This window comes from Podarcis filfolensis (assembly GCF_964270895.1).
Source record: "Podarcis filfolensis genome assembly, chromosome: 2".
Classification (NCBI taxonomy): Eukaryota; Metazoa; Chordata; class Lepidosauria; order Squamata; family Lacertidae; genus Podarcis; species Podarcis filfolensis.
The window spans coordinates 85,007,542-85,025,389 of NC_139605.1; the positions used below are offsets into that span (position 1 = coordinate 85,007,542).

Below are 17,848 nucleotides of genomic sequence, written 5' to 3' on the forward strand. Positions count from 1 at the left end.
CAATTGCGTTCAGAAGAGGTATGTAGGAGGAGCATTTGAATCCAGTCAATGCCCACTCATCTGAATCATCCAAGCACATGCCTGTGTAGCAACGTATCCCTGGAAGTACACAGAGAGAGTGTCTGTGGTGTTCATCCCTTCCAGAGTTGACCAATCTTCCTTTTGCCTGAGGATCATGTTCACCCTTGGCCAACCTTCCACAGTAGCAATGGGTGTGACCCTCACATGTACACTTCAGCTGATTACAGGTGATTATTAACATTCCCATTAGGGTGCTGAACATATTGGTTCCGTGCTGTGGAACCCCATCCCAGCTTGTTTTATTTTTATTCTTTTATTCTTTTCTTTTTGCTACTGCTGCCAAAATCAGTAGAGTCTTGGGAGGGCTCTGGGCCCAGGGGAAGCCCCCACTGCCTGAACTTCATTCAGATATTTTGGGTGCTCTCAGGCCACTTCACATCCACTCACATTTAAGCTAGACATTTGTCACCAACCACGAGACTGAGATCAAATAGCACCCAGCACCTCTCTTTCAGGGAAGGACTCAAGGGAATTATGCACAGCTTTGCAACTTCCTCAAAGTTGTACAAGCATGAGCCTAATGTGCTATTATTTGCACAATACAGACCAGGTGAAAAAAAGAGGCTTTGCATATTTAGTAGTTGTATAGAAGGGAAAACTTCAGCATAACTCACTATATCTACTGAGATTCCATCTTGCAGACAATTCATTACATATGGAAGGAGCCTGTCCTCTCTTTTCACTCTCCCTTGACACAAGAATTCCTACCAGTTGCTACAACTAGGGTAAATCTTCCCTGCCCACCTTTCCCCCATAAGAGTAAAGGTAAAGGGACCCCTGACCATTAGGTCCAGTCGTGGCCGACTCTGGGGTTGCGGCGCTCATCTCGCTTTATTGGCTGAGGGAGCTGGTGTACAGCTTCCAGGTCATGTGGCCAGCATGACTAAGCTGCTTCTGGCAAACCAGAGCAGCACACGGAAACACCGTTTACCTTCCCGCTGGAGTGGTACCTATTTATCTACTTGCATTTTGACGTGCTTTCGAACTGCTAGGTTGGCAGGAGCTGAGACCGAGCAACGGGAGCTCACCCCTGTCGCGGGGATTCAAACCCCTGACCTTCTGATTGGCAAGTCCTAGGCTCTGTGGTTTAACCCACAGTGCCACCCATGTCCCTCCCATAAGAGTACCCGTGGTCATTTTACATCCTTCCCCCCTTTAAACTCACTTTCAGATACAGTCCAGATGCTACAGCAGGGCAATGGTTCTGAAGAGGCCACATGATGGAGCAGCAAGCAGGTAATAGGGAGAGGAAGAAAGGCTACACACCAGCCCCATCGCCAAGCACATTGCAAGCCACACCTTCAAACCAAGTAAGGAAATAGCATTACAATCGTGCAAGAAACTCCAAAAGCAATCTGAACCTGCCACTTTTTTTTTAAATGGAGTGACATGTTGGGAAAGTGTGAGTGCAACAGTTTGAGACAGGAACGTCATTGGGATTCTCTGGAATAAACCAGTTAAGTGAATGGTGCCAATAGCTAGATTCACAGGTTGAAGGTGCAGGATGGGCTCTATATGCAGAGGGGCGAGGGAGAGAAGGCTATGTGGAAGCATCCTGAGGCGCTCTTAAGTGTGTGCCAACAGACTCTAAACAAGGAATGGCCTTCAATACTTGGGATGTGCCAGTACACACAAGCACTCTTTGTATCCTGAATCCAGTGGCTAACAGCTTAGCATTAGACAAGCTGGCAGGTGGATGAGAGATGTTTGTGTCTCCTTCCCAATCATACAGTGTGCTCCATGGTCTGGGGGCGGGGGAGTGAAATATTTGCTGAAGGAAGGAACAGCACTAAGGGAATATTCCATATACTCCCCCATCCAAAAAATAAAAATACAACTCTGCTATGCTAGCCTTGGTAAAACTGCTGGAGAAGATGCAAGACCACTTGAGGAAAGGATGGAGAACTGTGGCCAGATGTTGTTGGACAATAATCCTCATAATCCCCAGCCACTTGTCATGTTCACTGCAGACAGCATTCATTCTCTGGATGGCTACAGGTTCCCAACTCTTGGCATAAACCATATGAACAAGCCATTTCCAAATTCCTTGAAATTTACAAAGCCAGCAAACAGCCACAATACAAATAGTCAAAAATCATGCAGCTACAAAAAGCATCAATGGAAAGGTCCGCACCTCACCTACAAACCAGGAGTAGCCAACACAGTGTGCTCCATATGTTTGGACTAAAATTCCCATCATCCCCAACCACACCACAGCCAATAGTGAGGAAGGGTGGAAGTTGTAGTCCACAACAGCTGGAGGGCTTCACACTGGCTATACCCTGCTGCAAACCCAGGGAATACAGGAGACAGTCCTGAGCAACCATGGAAGAACGCAAAGAGTTCCCTGCCCCGTCAGTTGGCATGACATGACATGACATGACATGACAAAACAAAATAAAACAAAATAAAATAAAACAAAACAAAATAAAATAAAATAAAATAATAATTTATTTATACCCTGCCCATCTGGCTGGGTTTCCCCAGCCACTCTGGGCGGCTTCCAACACAAGATTAAAATACAATAATTCATCCAATATTAAAAACTTCCCTAAACAGGGCTGTCTTCAGATGTCTTCTAAAAGTCCGATAGTTGCTTATTTCTTTCACATCTGATGGGAGGGCATTCCACAGGGTGGGTGCCACTACCAAGAAGGCCCTCTGCCTAGTTCTCTGTAACTTCACTTCTCACAGTGAGGGAACTGCTAGAAGGCCCTTCGAGCTGGACCTCAGTGTCCGGGTTGAACAATGGGAGTGGAGACACTCCTTCAGGTATACTGGGCCGAGGCCATTTAGGGTTTTAAAGGTCAGCACCAACACTTTGAATTGTGCAAGGAAACGTACTGGGAGCCAATGCAGGTCTTTCAGGACCAGTGTTATGTGGTCTCGGAGGTCACTCACAGTCACCAGTCTAGCTGCCGCATTCTGGATTAGCCACATCAAGGCATGGAGTGAAATACTAGCCTGCTTTCCCACTTTATCAATGCCTGGTCCTCTTTCTGTCTAGTCATCGCCCTCTGGCTCCACACCCCACCCTCCCCAACAAAGATCAGCCAAACACCATCTAGATGATGGTTAAGACATATAAATGGAAAAAGATCAGAATTTCCTCCACCACATCTGTGCCTAACACTTAAGCAAATTAGTATATTAAGAGAAAAGACAAGTGATATGCCAGCTATTCTCCGCATGCCAGCTCCACCCAGCACCAGCACCCAACTTTCCTCCTTCAAGCAGATGCCAGAGATTCAGTCTTCCTGCCTGAAGGATGCACTAACAAGTTCAGCCATTAGCTCACATCTCCTAACATCTTCACTATAGGGTTGCATCCCAAGCTGTCCATGTGAATGCAGAACAGAACTTTTACTGTCCTCTTCTACCTCTGGAGTCCCCCAAATGGCCCCAAAAGTCCCCTCTACACAGGGGGCAGAACAAGAGGGTGAATCTCACTGTGCAAGTGGAAGTCCATTCATATGATACTGGGTTACACCCGGAAACTACAACTTCTAATGAGGGGACTTCAATATTCCAGGTAACTGTTCTTTCCTCCCCCCCAAACCCCAAACCCACATTTCCTGTTTTCGTTCGTCAGACTGTGCTGAGACATTCCCAGTCAGATCTACAGAATGCTTAGATGGTGGAAATGGAAGGATTGCAGGTAAAATGGTAAAAGGATTACAACACAAGTCATGAATCAGGGGTGCAACATCCTAAGATACGGAAGTTCCTATAAAGCAAAGTTGGAGCACTGTTTTCTGGGAAATTTTCTGGGAAACGAGAAGTGATGGGAAGAGAATTTGTTTGGGCTTATGACAGTTTGCAAAATGATGCTTTGTTATGGATGTTTAAATAAGAAATAAACCTTCTTTGGTCCCAGCACTTGTGGTCAGCTGCCCAACGTTGCTTGCATATGCATAAATCAATATAAACAATACATTGCAAGGAACCACAGCTGCGGGGCTTGCTTTTTCTACTGTTCTAATTTGGTGTGTTCACTTCACAAATAATCCAATGAGAGATTTCCTGTTCTCTCAAGAGATAATTGGAGCCAAAAAGCCTGACTTGAGAAAACACATTTCAGCAGAAGACAGAATGTCATCACCAAGAATGAGAAATTAGTAACAAATCCATATTTTACCAACCAGGCTTTTATTGTTTTTTTGCTTACACTCCCAACTGCATTTCCGTCCTCCATGCCTCCCCACCGCTTTCTCTCACCTCCAAACACCACACTAGATATGCATTTCAAATTTGGGTACTGCAAGGTCCTCCAGATGTTGTTGACTCAAATCCTATGTTGGCGAACAGTCAGTGATGATGGGAGATGTAGTCCAGCAATATCTGGAAGGGCACAGACTTCCTGACCTTGGAGAAGGGTTTTTCCCACGTTTTGATTTTTGCATAGCACACACATACACCATGATTCACAATATATTGCCAGGTCAAGAACTATGAAACAGATCTCACGATATGGATTTCAAACCAGTTTTGGATGGTATATCAATTTATCACCCAGCCGTATTTGGGGGTAAAGCCAGTGATTAATTGTCAGGAATCAAGTCAAACCTTTTGAACAGCTTCCCCACCTCCAAGGCAGCAGTTAAGATGCTAAGTTTGATTTGCTGCTTAAAACAAAAAGCAGCAAGTAATCTCATTCATCTCTGACAGCCACTTATGCAACTAATTTTTTGCTGGTGATTGATATTAATGCAAATTTATATATTCCACTGGATCTTGTTTGAAAGAGCTGCTCTCAGCTGCTCTTTTTGTCCTCAAGCAAATGGGAGAGGTTTCACCCTCCTACGCATTGCCCCAAAACAGAAGTACCTTTTTTCTTTTCTTTTTTCTTTTAGCATTACACACAAGGGTGGCCAAGTGGATGTCAGTGACTGATGCAGCCAAAGCAAGCCTGATCTCTCCAGTCATGGGGCTGCTGGCCTGTTATTGGCTTTCAAATCTGTTTGACAATCCGGAGAACTGGCAAGCAATTTCATGTACATATACATTGCAGTCATCACTTCAGTTGACAAAATGATTTCCCCATTTCTTAATGAGGCAGCATGCAGCACACATTATATATAACGAGCGCTAGTCAAAGAAGCTCATGTTTCTTGGCACAAGGATTTTAAAATATTTTTTAAGGCCAGATACAACACATTAAACCCGGGAAACTGAGCCCAGCATTAAATTGTTTCGAGGGCAGCAGAACTCGGTGCTGAGAGTGCAAACATCACACAACAGAGCAACAGAGCTCCTCAATCATTTCAGACACCACACAATGACAACAGGTAGCAGCCTTGGTTGCTTTCCAACCCTGTAATTAGGCTACAGGAATATATGGGACCTGGAATTTGTTGTGCTTTGAGGCCATATGGTTTGCTACCCAGCAGAGCTCTGGCCTATTTATTATCCCTTTGACTCACTGATCACCAGTCCTCGACAACAACAAAAGAGCAAGGATGTTGGTTATCTTTCAGCACTAACTATCGGAAGCTGCAAAGCAGAATGTCCAGGCGCTAAATCCAGTACAGGAGATTTAAGTTTCTCATTTTAGCCTTCCATCTAAAAGAGCAAGCTGGACATTTCACACAGTTGCTGGACTGAATGATGTGCAGGCCTTGATGGCATTCTTGGATACAGCCAGCATTTTCAGCACAGGTGGCCTCTCATGCTCACAGAAATGTACATGTGTATGAACACAGTAATCCCCAAGATGTAGATGAATGCAGCCATTTTGACGGAGGAGAGGGCTTTGTTAGCAGCATACATACCCAGTCACGTCTTGTAAGTGTACAATCTCTCAAAATAAAGAACATCTAGGAACAGCCTGAGACCTTTTGGCACCTGAAGAGAACAACAAAATGGTGCCTCCCTCCCCACCAAGGAAGAAGGGATGAGTTAAGATCTACATCAGATGCAAGAGGGGGTGGGAATAAGGCTCTACATTGTGTTCTGCTGCCCCTGTGGATCCTGCCACCTGAGGTGGTCACCTCACCTTGCCTCATGGGTGGACTGGCCCAGAGTACGATAGACTACACAAACACATAGGCTTGCTTCACAAGCCATCAGAACTGGCCTGTTAAGGTCTTGAAAGTGCCACACAACTGGTTCTAAAATCTGAACTATAGCTGCAAGGTGAAGGGAATTAGGATGGCAGTTGTACACATGAATACACACCTTCATTATTTGAGCATGTTATTCAGAAATGGCACATAAAGCAGACATCCAGATTTGACAAATGCAGCAGCTGAGACGGACCCAAAGAAAAAGTTATTTAGCTTCTGCTCATGCCTGAATAGGCCAAATAAGAATGCCCATTTTCCGCTCTTAATAACAGGTCTGCTAAAGAGCAAGAGTTGGGAAACATGGGTCTCTAATAAAGAGCTACTATCCCTGAACCACCAAGAGAAAAGCCTACGCAGAAAGTTTTCATCATCACTTTTTTACGCTACTCAGCAACGTTCCATTTCACTGACGGCCCCAGAGTCTCACCACAACTCAGAGCCATGGGTGGACTCACCAGCCAAATATGTCCGCTCCGGCGCATGCTCAACTTCGGGGGTGGGGGGTTGGGGTGGGAAGAATCAACTCCTCAACAGGTGAGGCTGTGAAACATGATCAGGGAAGACAAAGCAGTTCCCGTCAGCGCCGTGCTGGGAAGAACGCATCATTTGCGCCGCACTGGGAGACATGCTTGAAACAGTAGTGCACTGAAATCTCAGCAACACGAAATAATCTTTGCCATCTGTCTGAACAACTCAACGCTCCTGTTGCAATCTGAAGGAAGGCTCCCAGAGAAACACAAGGGCCTTGCTGATGGATCACAAGAGCCCGTCCCTCCTTTGGGGGCCATTTTCCTCATAACTTCATGCTGCGACTAAGACATTGTGATTTGGGGCCTGCTGGAATCAAACTGGAAGGCATTATGTGCCTTGGAGAGTGGATGAAAAAGAGTAGGGAGACCCCCATCTTGAATTGTGCTAGGCTCTTGTCTCCAAAGAGCTTCATTCATTCAAGAGGCTGTAAGTATATTCTGAAGTAGAAGTGAAGAGCCCCTGAAGCTGATGCAGCATGAAATCAGATACAAAACTTTGCTCTACGGTTTGTTTCAGGGAACAGAGTTGGACAAAGTTCGGAATGTTAAAGCAGTGTCTACAATTCCACTCAATCATTTTTCAAAAATGAAGAAGGCCAGCTTTTCAGTTCAAGTATTTTTTATTTTTATTTTTTTGGATGGGGGAGCTGTTATAAGAAACCCATTTATTTATTTATTTATTATTATTATTATTATTATTATTATTATTATTATTATACTGCCTTTCCTCCCAAAGGAGCCCAGGGTGGCAAACAAACCCTCAATTCTTTTACAAAGCATTCTTATACCAAGTTCCCTCTGTGGTTTTATTCCCAGTCCAAGAGCTTAACAAACATGTACATCAATTGCTTATAGGTCCCAATGTTATCTAAGCACCAATCCCAGAAGCAGCCCCAGAGTTCGTGTTGCCAGATTTCAAGGGAGTAATTGATAGGTTTTCCCCCCGATGTGATATGTCAGCATCCTACCAGTCTGACACCATATTAATCTCCAGCCCAATACACTGAGAACAGGGGTGCTTCATGGCTACCACTACCAGCCTTCCCAAATCGAGGAACAGACAGTGTGTACAAATACAACTCTGCAAGCACGTATCCATCCACAGACTTAGCTTACTAGACCAAGGTTTAAAGTAGGAAAAGGTAGTACGTTCAGAATTCTCAAGGGGGGAGTGGAAAGTTACCATTGCCACCAGAAATGTGACAACAGAGGGTTCCCTATGGAATTAATTGCGGTAGAGAAGAAAATACAGGTCTACAACTAATGTTGTGAAGACACTATAACTTGAAAACACATTAGCAGCACATTTCTCTTTAAAAAAAAATATCTGGGAATTGTAGTTTGTTAAGGGTTGCTGTGAATTGTATCTCTGTGGTAGATAAACTACACTACAGCACCCATAATTCTTTGAGGGAAAGAATGTGCTTTAAAGGTATAGTGTGTATAAAACCCAAGTCTCTGGGCCCTCCTTCTATTTGTCTAAGATGCACAAGCAACCTTCATTTGGACGCAGGGGAGGAGGGGAAGTTCTCTCCACCCCAAAAGAATGCTTGCCTCCTACTAAAGAATCTCAGTATTGGAGGGTGGGACTAGCTTAGGACACCAGGAGTTTTATAAGTCATAAGGGTCACAACTTCAGCAAAGCATCCAACACAGAGAACAATGAGCTCTTTTCCATTCTCTCCCACATATTTGCTAATCAACCTGGGAGCCATATGGAAAATCTAACAAGCACGATAGGAAGGCAGACAGGATCAATTCCCGTTACTGAAAAATGGCATCCAACATTTGTCCAAACACTACTGGGATACTTTATTGTATCATATGTTCTTGTTTTAGCATTTGACTAAAATTTGGGAGTTCTCAGAAGTCAATGTCTGGGTGTTGTTGTTTTTACTCATTAGGAGTCAAGCATCGGCATTCTAGGCACTGCTTCCATAGCCAGACATTTCTATCTAAGTAGAAAGAATTTCCAATTTCCAAGAAGATAAGCAGAGGCCCAAGGCCCAAAAACCAAAAACCATGCAGCCGCACATAAGAACACACACAGAGAACCTTCCCTCAAAATTTACACCATTTGGTACAAAAATTCTCGAGATGTACAGATTGTGTAGTTTGCTATACTCTTAAAAGGCCAAACAGCATTGCACATTAACCATTTTCACAGTGCAAAAACTTGTGCTCACAAGTTTGGTAAGAGGTTGGTAGACTGTTTGTGTGCGTATTTCAGCAAGTTACCCACATCTCCCATTTTCACAACTGCTGCCACCCCCAAAAAATTACATTATATTATATTAGGGTAACATACCCACAGGGAAGTTAGGTTGAAAGCATAGTTCAAATACGAGGAAAGTTATTCTGAAGGTTTTAAGAAGCCTTCAAGTGCATAAAGAAAGTGATTGCATCCTTCAAGCTTGGCTGCAAAAAGGGCCATTTTCTCCCATTTCTCTCCCGCTTTTGTCCACAAGGATTCCAGAGTCAGTGCCGAAGAGAGAGAGAAAACCCAGGAACTCTAGTGCTATTTAGCCTTAATAGCTGGATCCAGTTTCCTTTCCTTTCCTGCCGAAACATTTCTGTTTGAAGCAACTAAACAGAAATAGTACGTTCCAAAGACCTTCAGCTATCAGGCTGCTGTTTTTTGGAGTTGTGCAACAGAAGCAGACATATTTTCAAAAAGAAACTTGCACTAGAATCATTGCCTGAAGTGTGAAGTTCAGCAATCTCTTCCCATGACAAACAACTGAGCAGAGAGAGATCGGGGTGGCATAAGATTTTAAGATCGAAAACAAAATTATTCTAGTTTAGCAATTGCGTACATACTACAAACGCAAAATAAAGGTAGGGGTGTGTGTTTTACCATTTAACCAATTCAGACTAAAGTCAGAATACAAAAATGCATTCGGGTCTGAAATTTCTTGCTTGGAAACACATGTGTACTTATCTGGAGTAGGTACAAATGAGCACAGCAGGGCTCACCTTTGAGCATCCATGTAATCCTAAACACACTTGGTAGAGTAGCACCACAATCCATACAGGTCAAGATCAGTAGGGCTTAATCCCAGGTAAACACATTTAGGAGTGCAACTTCAGTTTAATTAACTCCATAAATGTGCTTAGGCTTGTACAACTTCATGACAACATTTGTCAGAATACCACAGGATGTTCTTCAGAGGTGCCACTATGCTCCATGTTCTGAAATAAGCCAAATCCAAAATAGATACCTCATAGTCTTAAGATTATTATAATCACCATGATCTTTGCTTGGAGCCCCATATCTGTAACTGCATAATTACTAGCTTCACAGAAGTAGTTTTTTCCAGGAGGAAAACTGCTTGCATGTCTGCTGAATTGGCCTTAGACTAATAAGACATTAATTAAAACAAGAGGCATTTTATTCTGGTGAATCATTTAAGCGTAAGTAGTGTGGTTCTGCTAGTGCAGGCAATCCCATCCCTAAAGCAAAGTGTTCTCTTAAATATTGACTTATTCCACTTACTGGATCTGGGAATCTCATTTGCAATTAGCTGCGTACCCATTCTTTACATGGGAAGGATTAATCAACCATTTTACAGTCTAATTTAGGTCGCTAATTTAATACAGAACTCAAGATGCTTTAACATAATTTCGCTAATAAAACCATGACAGCCAGTTCTTTAGCCAGCCACACATAGTTCTTTTTAAAATGCTATGGATGCTATTGAGGATCAAACTTTTCCAAAAATAGCTAAAGAGATGCTGCAGTTATTGAACACGTTCTCTTATCAGTTTTACCCTGTTTAGCTATTGCTAACTCAAGAGCCATATCTAGAGTCGCTTGCTGCCTTTGCCTAAGCAAAGTTAGAGATAATGCTGCTGTTTAGATCTCAGGAGCATTTCCATTTGAGATTACTGTTAACATTTTAACTCAGAAATTAAGGTGTAATTCAGTACACACTTATTGAGGAATAAATATCACTGAATGCAACAAGGCTTACTTCTGAGCAGATATGTATGTCTGCACTGTCTGAGGCTGAAAATGTTTTAGGTGTGTTATAGTGTCCCCCCCCAGTCAGTTTTGATACTGCACATATGGAAGCTTGCTTGCTTTAAAACACACAACCTTTTCTCAATAGTTCAAGGTGGCTAACCTTGAAGTTAATCATAGATAACATTGAAAGCTTTGCAGTCAATATGAACAGAAAATCCCAAGGAGTTATTTCCTCCACTTCCCTTTAAGAGCCAACTGTTCTAGGCTAGTTGACTAATTTGGGAATGCTTAACTGATCAGACACACACAACCCCTACAATGCCTTGTTAATTTTCACCAAAGGCAGGGTCTTCCATAAGAATTTTTAAAAATAGTTTTTTTAAAAAAATCTCCAAAATCCACAGCAATACCTTTAAGTAGGACCAACCAAAGTATCACAAAATTTTCACTTGGAAATTAGTTTGAATGATGACAGAAAATGTGATAAAATGAATTTAAAAAAAAAAATTAAGCCTGTCATGGCTGTAACCAACCATCCTCATCAAAAATTGTAGATTTCAAATAGTCCAAGTGGCAGATCTCCTGCTGAAACATATTGCACAAGAGGTGAATTTGCTGACGATGAACACTTGCATCTCCCTTCAGAGGCGAGCCTTTTGATAAAAAATAATATCCTAAACTAGTCCCCTAATTCTGGTCACACTTGTGCATAAATGGCTTCCTCATGATGAGTTAGCTGCAAAAAACTCATAGCCTTTGCAGAATTTGAAAAAAGACTTTTCATTTACTTCAATGGCTATATTACCACAGTTTTCTCTTCCCCATAAAATCAAGTAAGTTGAATTAAGATTTGTGGCTATTGTCTCATGAATAATGTAATTGTGCCATAACCCAAAACTTGAGCAAATTCAGCTATCAGAGCAGAGGTAGGGTGGAGGAGTCCCATAAAAATATAACCTATAGACTTACAATGGTCTGGTGTCAATCTAGTAAAGAGGAAAAGTAGAAGCCATTCAAAGCCAAAATAAAATTCAGTAGTATACAAAGAACTTTAGGAAAAGTCAGTATGGTTCTACTAACATGCTGTCACATTACATATCGCCAACTCTGAAGTTGCTTTGGCAACTTGGAGAAAGATAGCGTTCAAAAACATACGTCAGCTCAAGCACTTGACAGTGGAGTTTTTACGAAGTTGAAGTCCTAGATACTTTACTTTTAGGAAAGATTTCCAGTTAATTGAAATGGGGCTTACTTTTCTTTTCTTTTTTGAAAGGGAGGTGCCTACTTTTGAAAAGGCACACATAGTAGTTTAGTTTCTGTTAATATTTGGTTGCTGAAGGGAAGGGACATGGTTCTGTTTAAGAAAGCATTGTTTACAACAGTAAGTTATACTCTAAACGCCCTTTCTTGGAGGGGGGGTGCTGCTGAGTGAAATTAAAACCTACATTTAATTGATTGCAACTGTTAAAGTATTTTAAAGCAGAAATCATTAATCTGCCACTCAGGCTCTTGCCTCCGTTATAGATCCCTCCCAAATCTATTCTTGTTTACGTATCATGGCTTCCACTCACAAGTCACAGTCCCCAGCTGAACTACCATAAGACAATTTAGTCTTATTAAAACAGGACTAACACCCCAATCCAAGAGCTGGTTAAAATCATATAGGAGACTAAGATGGTTTAGTTTCAATAATAATCAAATTGAAGTAACTCAGCTGAAAAATGGTTTGCCGTTGCTGCACGGGCAGTTTGTGTCACGTGACAACTTCACAGCAGCTTGAATTGTTTGTGAGAGAACCAAGCTATTTCTCAGAGTTTTCGTAGACAGTGATTTAACAAAACAAAGCCCCCTATTAAAGCAGCATGTTGTGCGTTGCAGCTGAAATCAAGCTGCCCTTAATAATTCAGCTTCAACTCAAAGCAGTGCTAAGCTGGAGTCTTTATTTTCCAAAAAAAAGAAGAAAAAATGTTAGTAGGAAAATGTACACCTCAATTCAAAAGAACAAGTTTGTGTATATTGGTTTAGCTTAAGAAACTATCATTTGCCTAACTACACATTGATTTTTCTCTTGCACAGAAGTCCTTCCTTTAAATAGCAGCAGATTGACTATTTGGCAAGGGGGGGGGGGTAGAAGGGCTCAGTTGGGCCTTAATTAGGAAAACTGTTACATCCCTGTTAAATAAAAGCCACCAGCCAGATCAGCACCTGTAACTATTGCCATTTCGACATGTCATCTCCTTAAGGCAACATTGTCCCAGCTGACATAAAAGTGGCTTCAACTAAGCTTGGATACTATATGCAAGGCTGCCAGTCTTAAAAAGACATGCTGCTACATACAGTGCTATTTTTATGGCCGTCTACTCTGGAGAAATCCCCAACAAATCCAAAGTGACTTACTCCCAAGTAACTGTGCATACACTGAGCCAGTCTCAAAGAGAAAGAGTTGACCAAAGAGAGAGAGAGAGAGAGAGGAAATAAAAGGAGTAAAATAGCAGGATTGTGCTGAATATGCCAAGCAGGTAGAATCTCATGCTCCATGGCTTGTGTGGCTGGAGGGAGGAAGAGAGGAAAGCTCATAAACCCAGTGCTAAACCTATTTCAGTTTCCTCAAGGATGCTGGAATATTATTCTAGGCAATTAAGGTGGTCATATGTTTGGTTCCCATTCTTTCAACTAGCATCCTTCCAAGGCCTGCAACAATTGGACATCCAGCTAATCTGCATAATTCATATTTGCATAACCTGCAAACTTTTCCGATCAAGTCACTGGCACTCCAGACTGTCTGCGCTTATCTAGCAAGGCCCAGCTTTTTAAAAACCATCCTGAAAATAAGACTGGCACTGTCAAAAGTGCGGACATGCACATTTGATCAAAAGGTGGTTGCATCAGCCAAAATCATGCCAAATGCCAAATAAAAATCCTGTGAAGTTGGGGTTCAATGGGAGGTAATTGTTACTTTAAATTAGTTACATTAATAAGGCTGTGAATGACAAACAGCATAGACCTTCTTCCCAGCCACCTTACGTGTTAATTCTTTTGAGTTTCATCGTTTAACAAAACTGCACATCAAATGAACACCTTTAAGCATGTGGCTTTCCAGTGATTAAGTTTCCCCCAAAAAAATTGTTAAACCACTTAGGCAAAGTTGAGGAAGAGTTTTAAATGCAGGCTCCCATTCCATCCACCCAACCCGCAACTTCTAAGCAAGTTGAAAATTCCCCCCTAGTTTGGCCTTTAGCAACACTTAATGGTTTTCGTCTTCCTGACAGCTCTGCTCATTAGCTACAAGCAGTAGTTTGGGGAGGATCTTTCAGAAAACCTTGAAGGCCGTCACCCTGGATAACAGAGATCCGGCTCTTCGCAGCCTCGGCTAACAAAATTAGCACTAGCCTCCCTAATCAAAGGCTGTGGCGCTGGGCTGTGGGAGTGACAAAGGAGAGCCGGGGAGGAAGGAGCCGGGAAGACGGGGACAAGCACAGCCTGCCTACCAAACAAGGGACTTGATCCTCCTGCCAGAGCAGAAGGCAGGAAGCCCTTGGTTTGCTTTCGCACTCTTGCTTACTTGGCCCACAATTCCTCCAAGCAGCATTTGTGTGACCCTAAATGAGCGAAAAAGCTTGGCGTCTCCAAATACGTTTATATTGTGTCTTTCCGTTTTACTTTAAAAACAAATACATCTCAAATTTCCTTTACTGAAAGCAACAACTACATCTATTGATTGGTACACGTTAAATTGCTGCCACTGTTCTGGCTCTTCCTTAATCAAACCCTTCTTCCCTGTGAGATGTTTTAAATTGTGTCCTATTTAAAACAGAATATTCTATATAAAAAAACAAACAAACAGCAACTCGGCCATGTGCTTAGCATAGCAGAGGTTTGGATTTTGTATTTGTAATTTTCCCATCTCCCTGCACAGATTCACTCAAAGTTCTGCAAGCTGGGTTTTTTTGGAGGGGGGGTGGAAGTGGAAGTCACCTGACTGAGTGCAGGGCTAGGAATGTAAAATCAAAACCATTTTTATTTATAACAGACAAGTCTCTCCCTCCAAGTTATCACCACCCTATAAATCAATGGACACCTCGACTGTACAAGGATTCATTTCCATGCCCTGACACATGTTGCACAGACGACGGCCGCATCCCATTACAGATACTTCAGAGACTTCTCTTCGCAGGTCTGCAGTCAGTCCCCGTGAAGTGCAGAAGGTCAGTGGACAGATCCGTTTAAAAGCTGCAGGGTGTTGTTTTTTTAATCGCACCATCTCCCTCTCTCCCATATATCTGAAGGAGGGAGAGGAGAGAATCACCTGCCGCTGGCTTGATAACTGGTGTCTACAGCACTTTCCCCCATAAGGTAGCGGAGGATTTCTGCCCCCCCCCCCGCAAATAAAATTCTCCCCTTTAGCAGGAGGACGGAGAGATCAAGCTCGCAAGTCAAACCACACAGGCTGATCTTAGACCCGCTTAAGAAAATCCGTTGCCTAAGATTTTTCGTTCCACTCTCTGCTCTCGTTTTGAACTCTGGATTATTGTTTTTCCTGCATGCCCTCAATGGGACATTTTTGTTTAAAACTTTCCCCCTTTTTTCCTCTCTAAAGCGTCATTTCAAAGAGAGAAGTCCATCGGCCAAGGACCGAGAATTGTGAAGCGCGCAAGAAGCTGCCGTTGAAAATGACAAGGAAGACGGAGTGGAGCCGCCGCTGTCTAGATCGGGAAGGGCAACTCTCTTTCTCCCAGTCCTGCAGAACTTAAACTCGGCGGGATCGGGTGGCCTTAAAACCATCCTTGCACCCCCAGAGGACGCGTGAAACTGCCCAAAGGACTCCACAACCATTCCAGATCTATTTGTCGTTTTAAATCCCAGTATCCTTAAAAAGCACCCCATGGAGACGCGTTTGCTCCACAAAGCAGGTCTAGGAAAGTTATGGAAGCTTAACTTTCATTAGCGTTTGCCGAGATTCAGTCGGCACAGCAGATCGCCGGGTTCCCGTGTCAAAATAATAAGAATCCCGCGCGGGCTGGCGGAGCAGGAGCTGCAGTGCTCCCTTTCGCCCAACAGAGCTCACTACCTCTCCGCGCACGGCCGGCGCCTCCTTGCGCTGCCTTCAAACTCGCTCGCCGGCGCGCTGCTCAGATACACACGGACCTCACTGCCGTCTGAACAATAACTGCAGGGCAGCCGAGTCTCACCCCGTCCATCATGAGGGTCACGGACACTTGATGCCTGATACACTGGAGGCCGCGCGGGGAGACCTTGGAGAGGCCACCGGAGCCTCGAAACAACACGGCTTGGAGAGGACCCTCGAGGCGGCGTGTGGGCAGGCCCACTTACAGGCTCCAAAGCGGCTCGGCCAGGAGGGCCAGCGGCCTCCCTTGCTTACTTCCCACCTTGACCCACGCCAGTTAATTCCCGCTTCCATCCACATCCACAGTCCCGGACACATTTTAAACGCATCCCTCTTTCCCGGAAGGGAAAGCGGGGAGAAGGGGGAACCCTCGAACAAGTCGCGTCTAAACCCGTTACTTGGGAGTCAAGGCTGCTCAAACTCCTAAGAGCTTCAAAGGTGGCTTTCACCGCGCGTACTGTTGGTGCAACGGAAAAGCAGGACGATTCGGCCCGGGTCTCTCTCTTACCTTACCCGCTTAACTCCTACCCATCAACACCCAGTAAAAGCCCTGTGTGTTTGGGGGGTGAAGTAACCAGTAAACTGCTAGAGAGTTCAGCGAGTCGCATTCTCCCTAGGAGTGGGGCAGAGGGAAATCTCCCACTTTGGGTCGATGGAGACACGTGGACGGGTTGCCGTCCATTCACACCCTGGTGGGGTCGTGGGGTCTCAGGTGGAGGCGAGCTACGCCTTCTGACCGGCTTCTAACGGCTCGCCCCCGACGAAGGGGGCGCCAGGCTACGCTAAAGGTCCGGGACGCTCTCCCCAAGACTGGGCGTACCTGTACCAGGTGAGTCCCCGCTCGTAGTTGCGGTCGAAGAAGTGGGGCTCGGCGCCCACGGCCCTCACGTCGGGGTGCACCCGCAGGAACTCGAGCAGCGCCCTAGTGCCGCCCTTCTTCACGCCGATGATCACCGCCTGGGGCAGCCGCTTGGTGCCGGAGCCGTTGAGGAAGCTGGATATGGGACTGAGAGGAGAATCCGCGGCAGCGCCGCCGTTGCTGTTGTTATTCCCCCCGTCGTCGTCCTCGTCGTCGTCCTCGTCGTTGTTCTCCTGCTCGAGGCTCAGCTGGCCCTTGGAGCCCGGCGCCCGCAGCAGCAGCAGCTTGGAGAGCGCCGCGGGGTTGTGCGCCCGCCGGGCAGGAGGCGCCGAGCCGCGCAGCAGCAGCAGACCCGGCGCGGCGGAGGCGCACGCCCCGGCGGCGCACGAATAGAGCACGCAGAGCCACAAGGCGAGCATGGCGAAGAGCAGCAGCGCGAGCAGCCTCCTCCGCCCCGGCGGGGGAAGCAGCGGCGGCGAGGCAGGGGCGCCGGGGGCATCGGGGGGCAGGCGGGCGCCGCCGCTCAGGCGCAGCTGGCCCATAGGCTGCAGCCCGCGGGAGGCAACCCCGGCACCATGGCTCGCGGGGCCCGGACGGCGAGGCAAGCGCAGGAGGCGGCGGGGGGGAGGCGAGGCGGCGGCAGCAGCAGCGCTCGCTCGCTTCCCGTCTAGTCCCGCTCGCGGTTGCAGCGAGTGGCGAGCGCAGCAGCGCTCCTTGGCCGGCCAGGCTGGAGCGCGGGAGGGCGGAGAGCAGGCGCGCCTGACTGGCACCCCTCGGAGCCTATAAGAGCCGCTCGCCGCATGGTAATTAGCCCCCTTTGGTGGAGCAAAGGCAGCCAATGGCTAACCGCACCGCCCCCATGGGCGGGGAGCGGGGAACTGCGGGAGGCGATTAGCCATTCTTATTGGCTAATGAGCCGTTAAAGAGCCCGCGGCAAAGGGAAGGGGAGAGGGGGCGGCCGAGGCTGGCGAGCTGCTTCCGAGGCGGCTTCGCGGCAGACCAGACCGCCCCGTCGGGCAGGCCGTGGTTTCCACGCGCCCGCCCCGTCCCTGCTGCAGAGATGCGCTTACGGTGAAGAAGCAGCCAACGTGGCCTGGAGGCGTCGGAGACTGCGGAGTCAAGAAGGTTTTAGGAGTAACTCATAGAATTTAGAGGTGGAAGGGACCACGCAGGTCATCTAGTTCAGCCCCCTGCAATGCAGGAATCTTTTGTCCCACGTGA

General features: G+C 45.6%; 1 protein-coding gene across 1 annotated transcript in view; it reads right to left on the minus strand.

Moving 5' to 3' along the window:
- The window catches only part of LOC310755256 (heparan sulfate glucosamine 3-O-sulfotransferase 3B1-like), a 31,180-nt gene extending 13,802 nt beyond the window's left edge, over positions 1–17,378 (minus strand). The window contains exon 1 of the mRNA XM_083597779.1: positions 16,589–17,378. Within this exon, the coding sequence (XP_083453905.1) occupies positions 16,589–17,169 (581 nt within the window). The 5' untranslated portion in view covers positions 17,170–17,378. The remainder of the gene's footprint in view (positions 1–16,588) is intronic.
- Between the last annotated feature and the right edge of the window lie 470 nt (positions 17,379–17,848).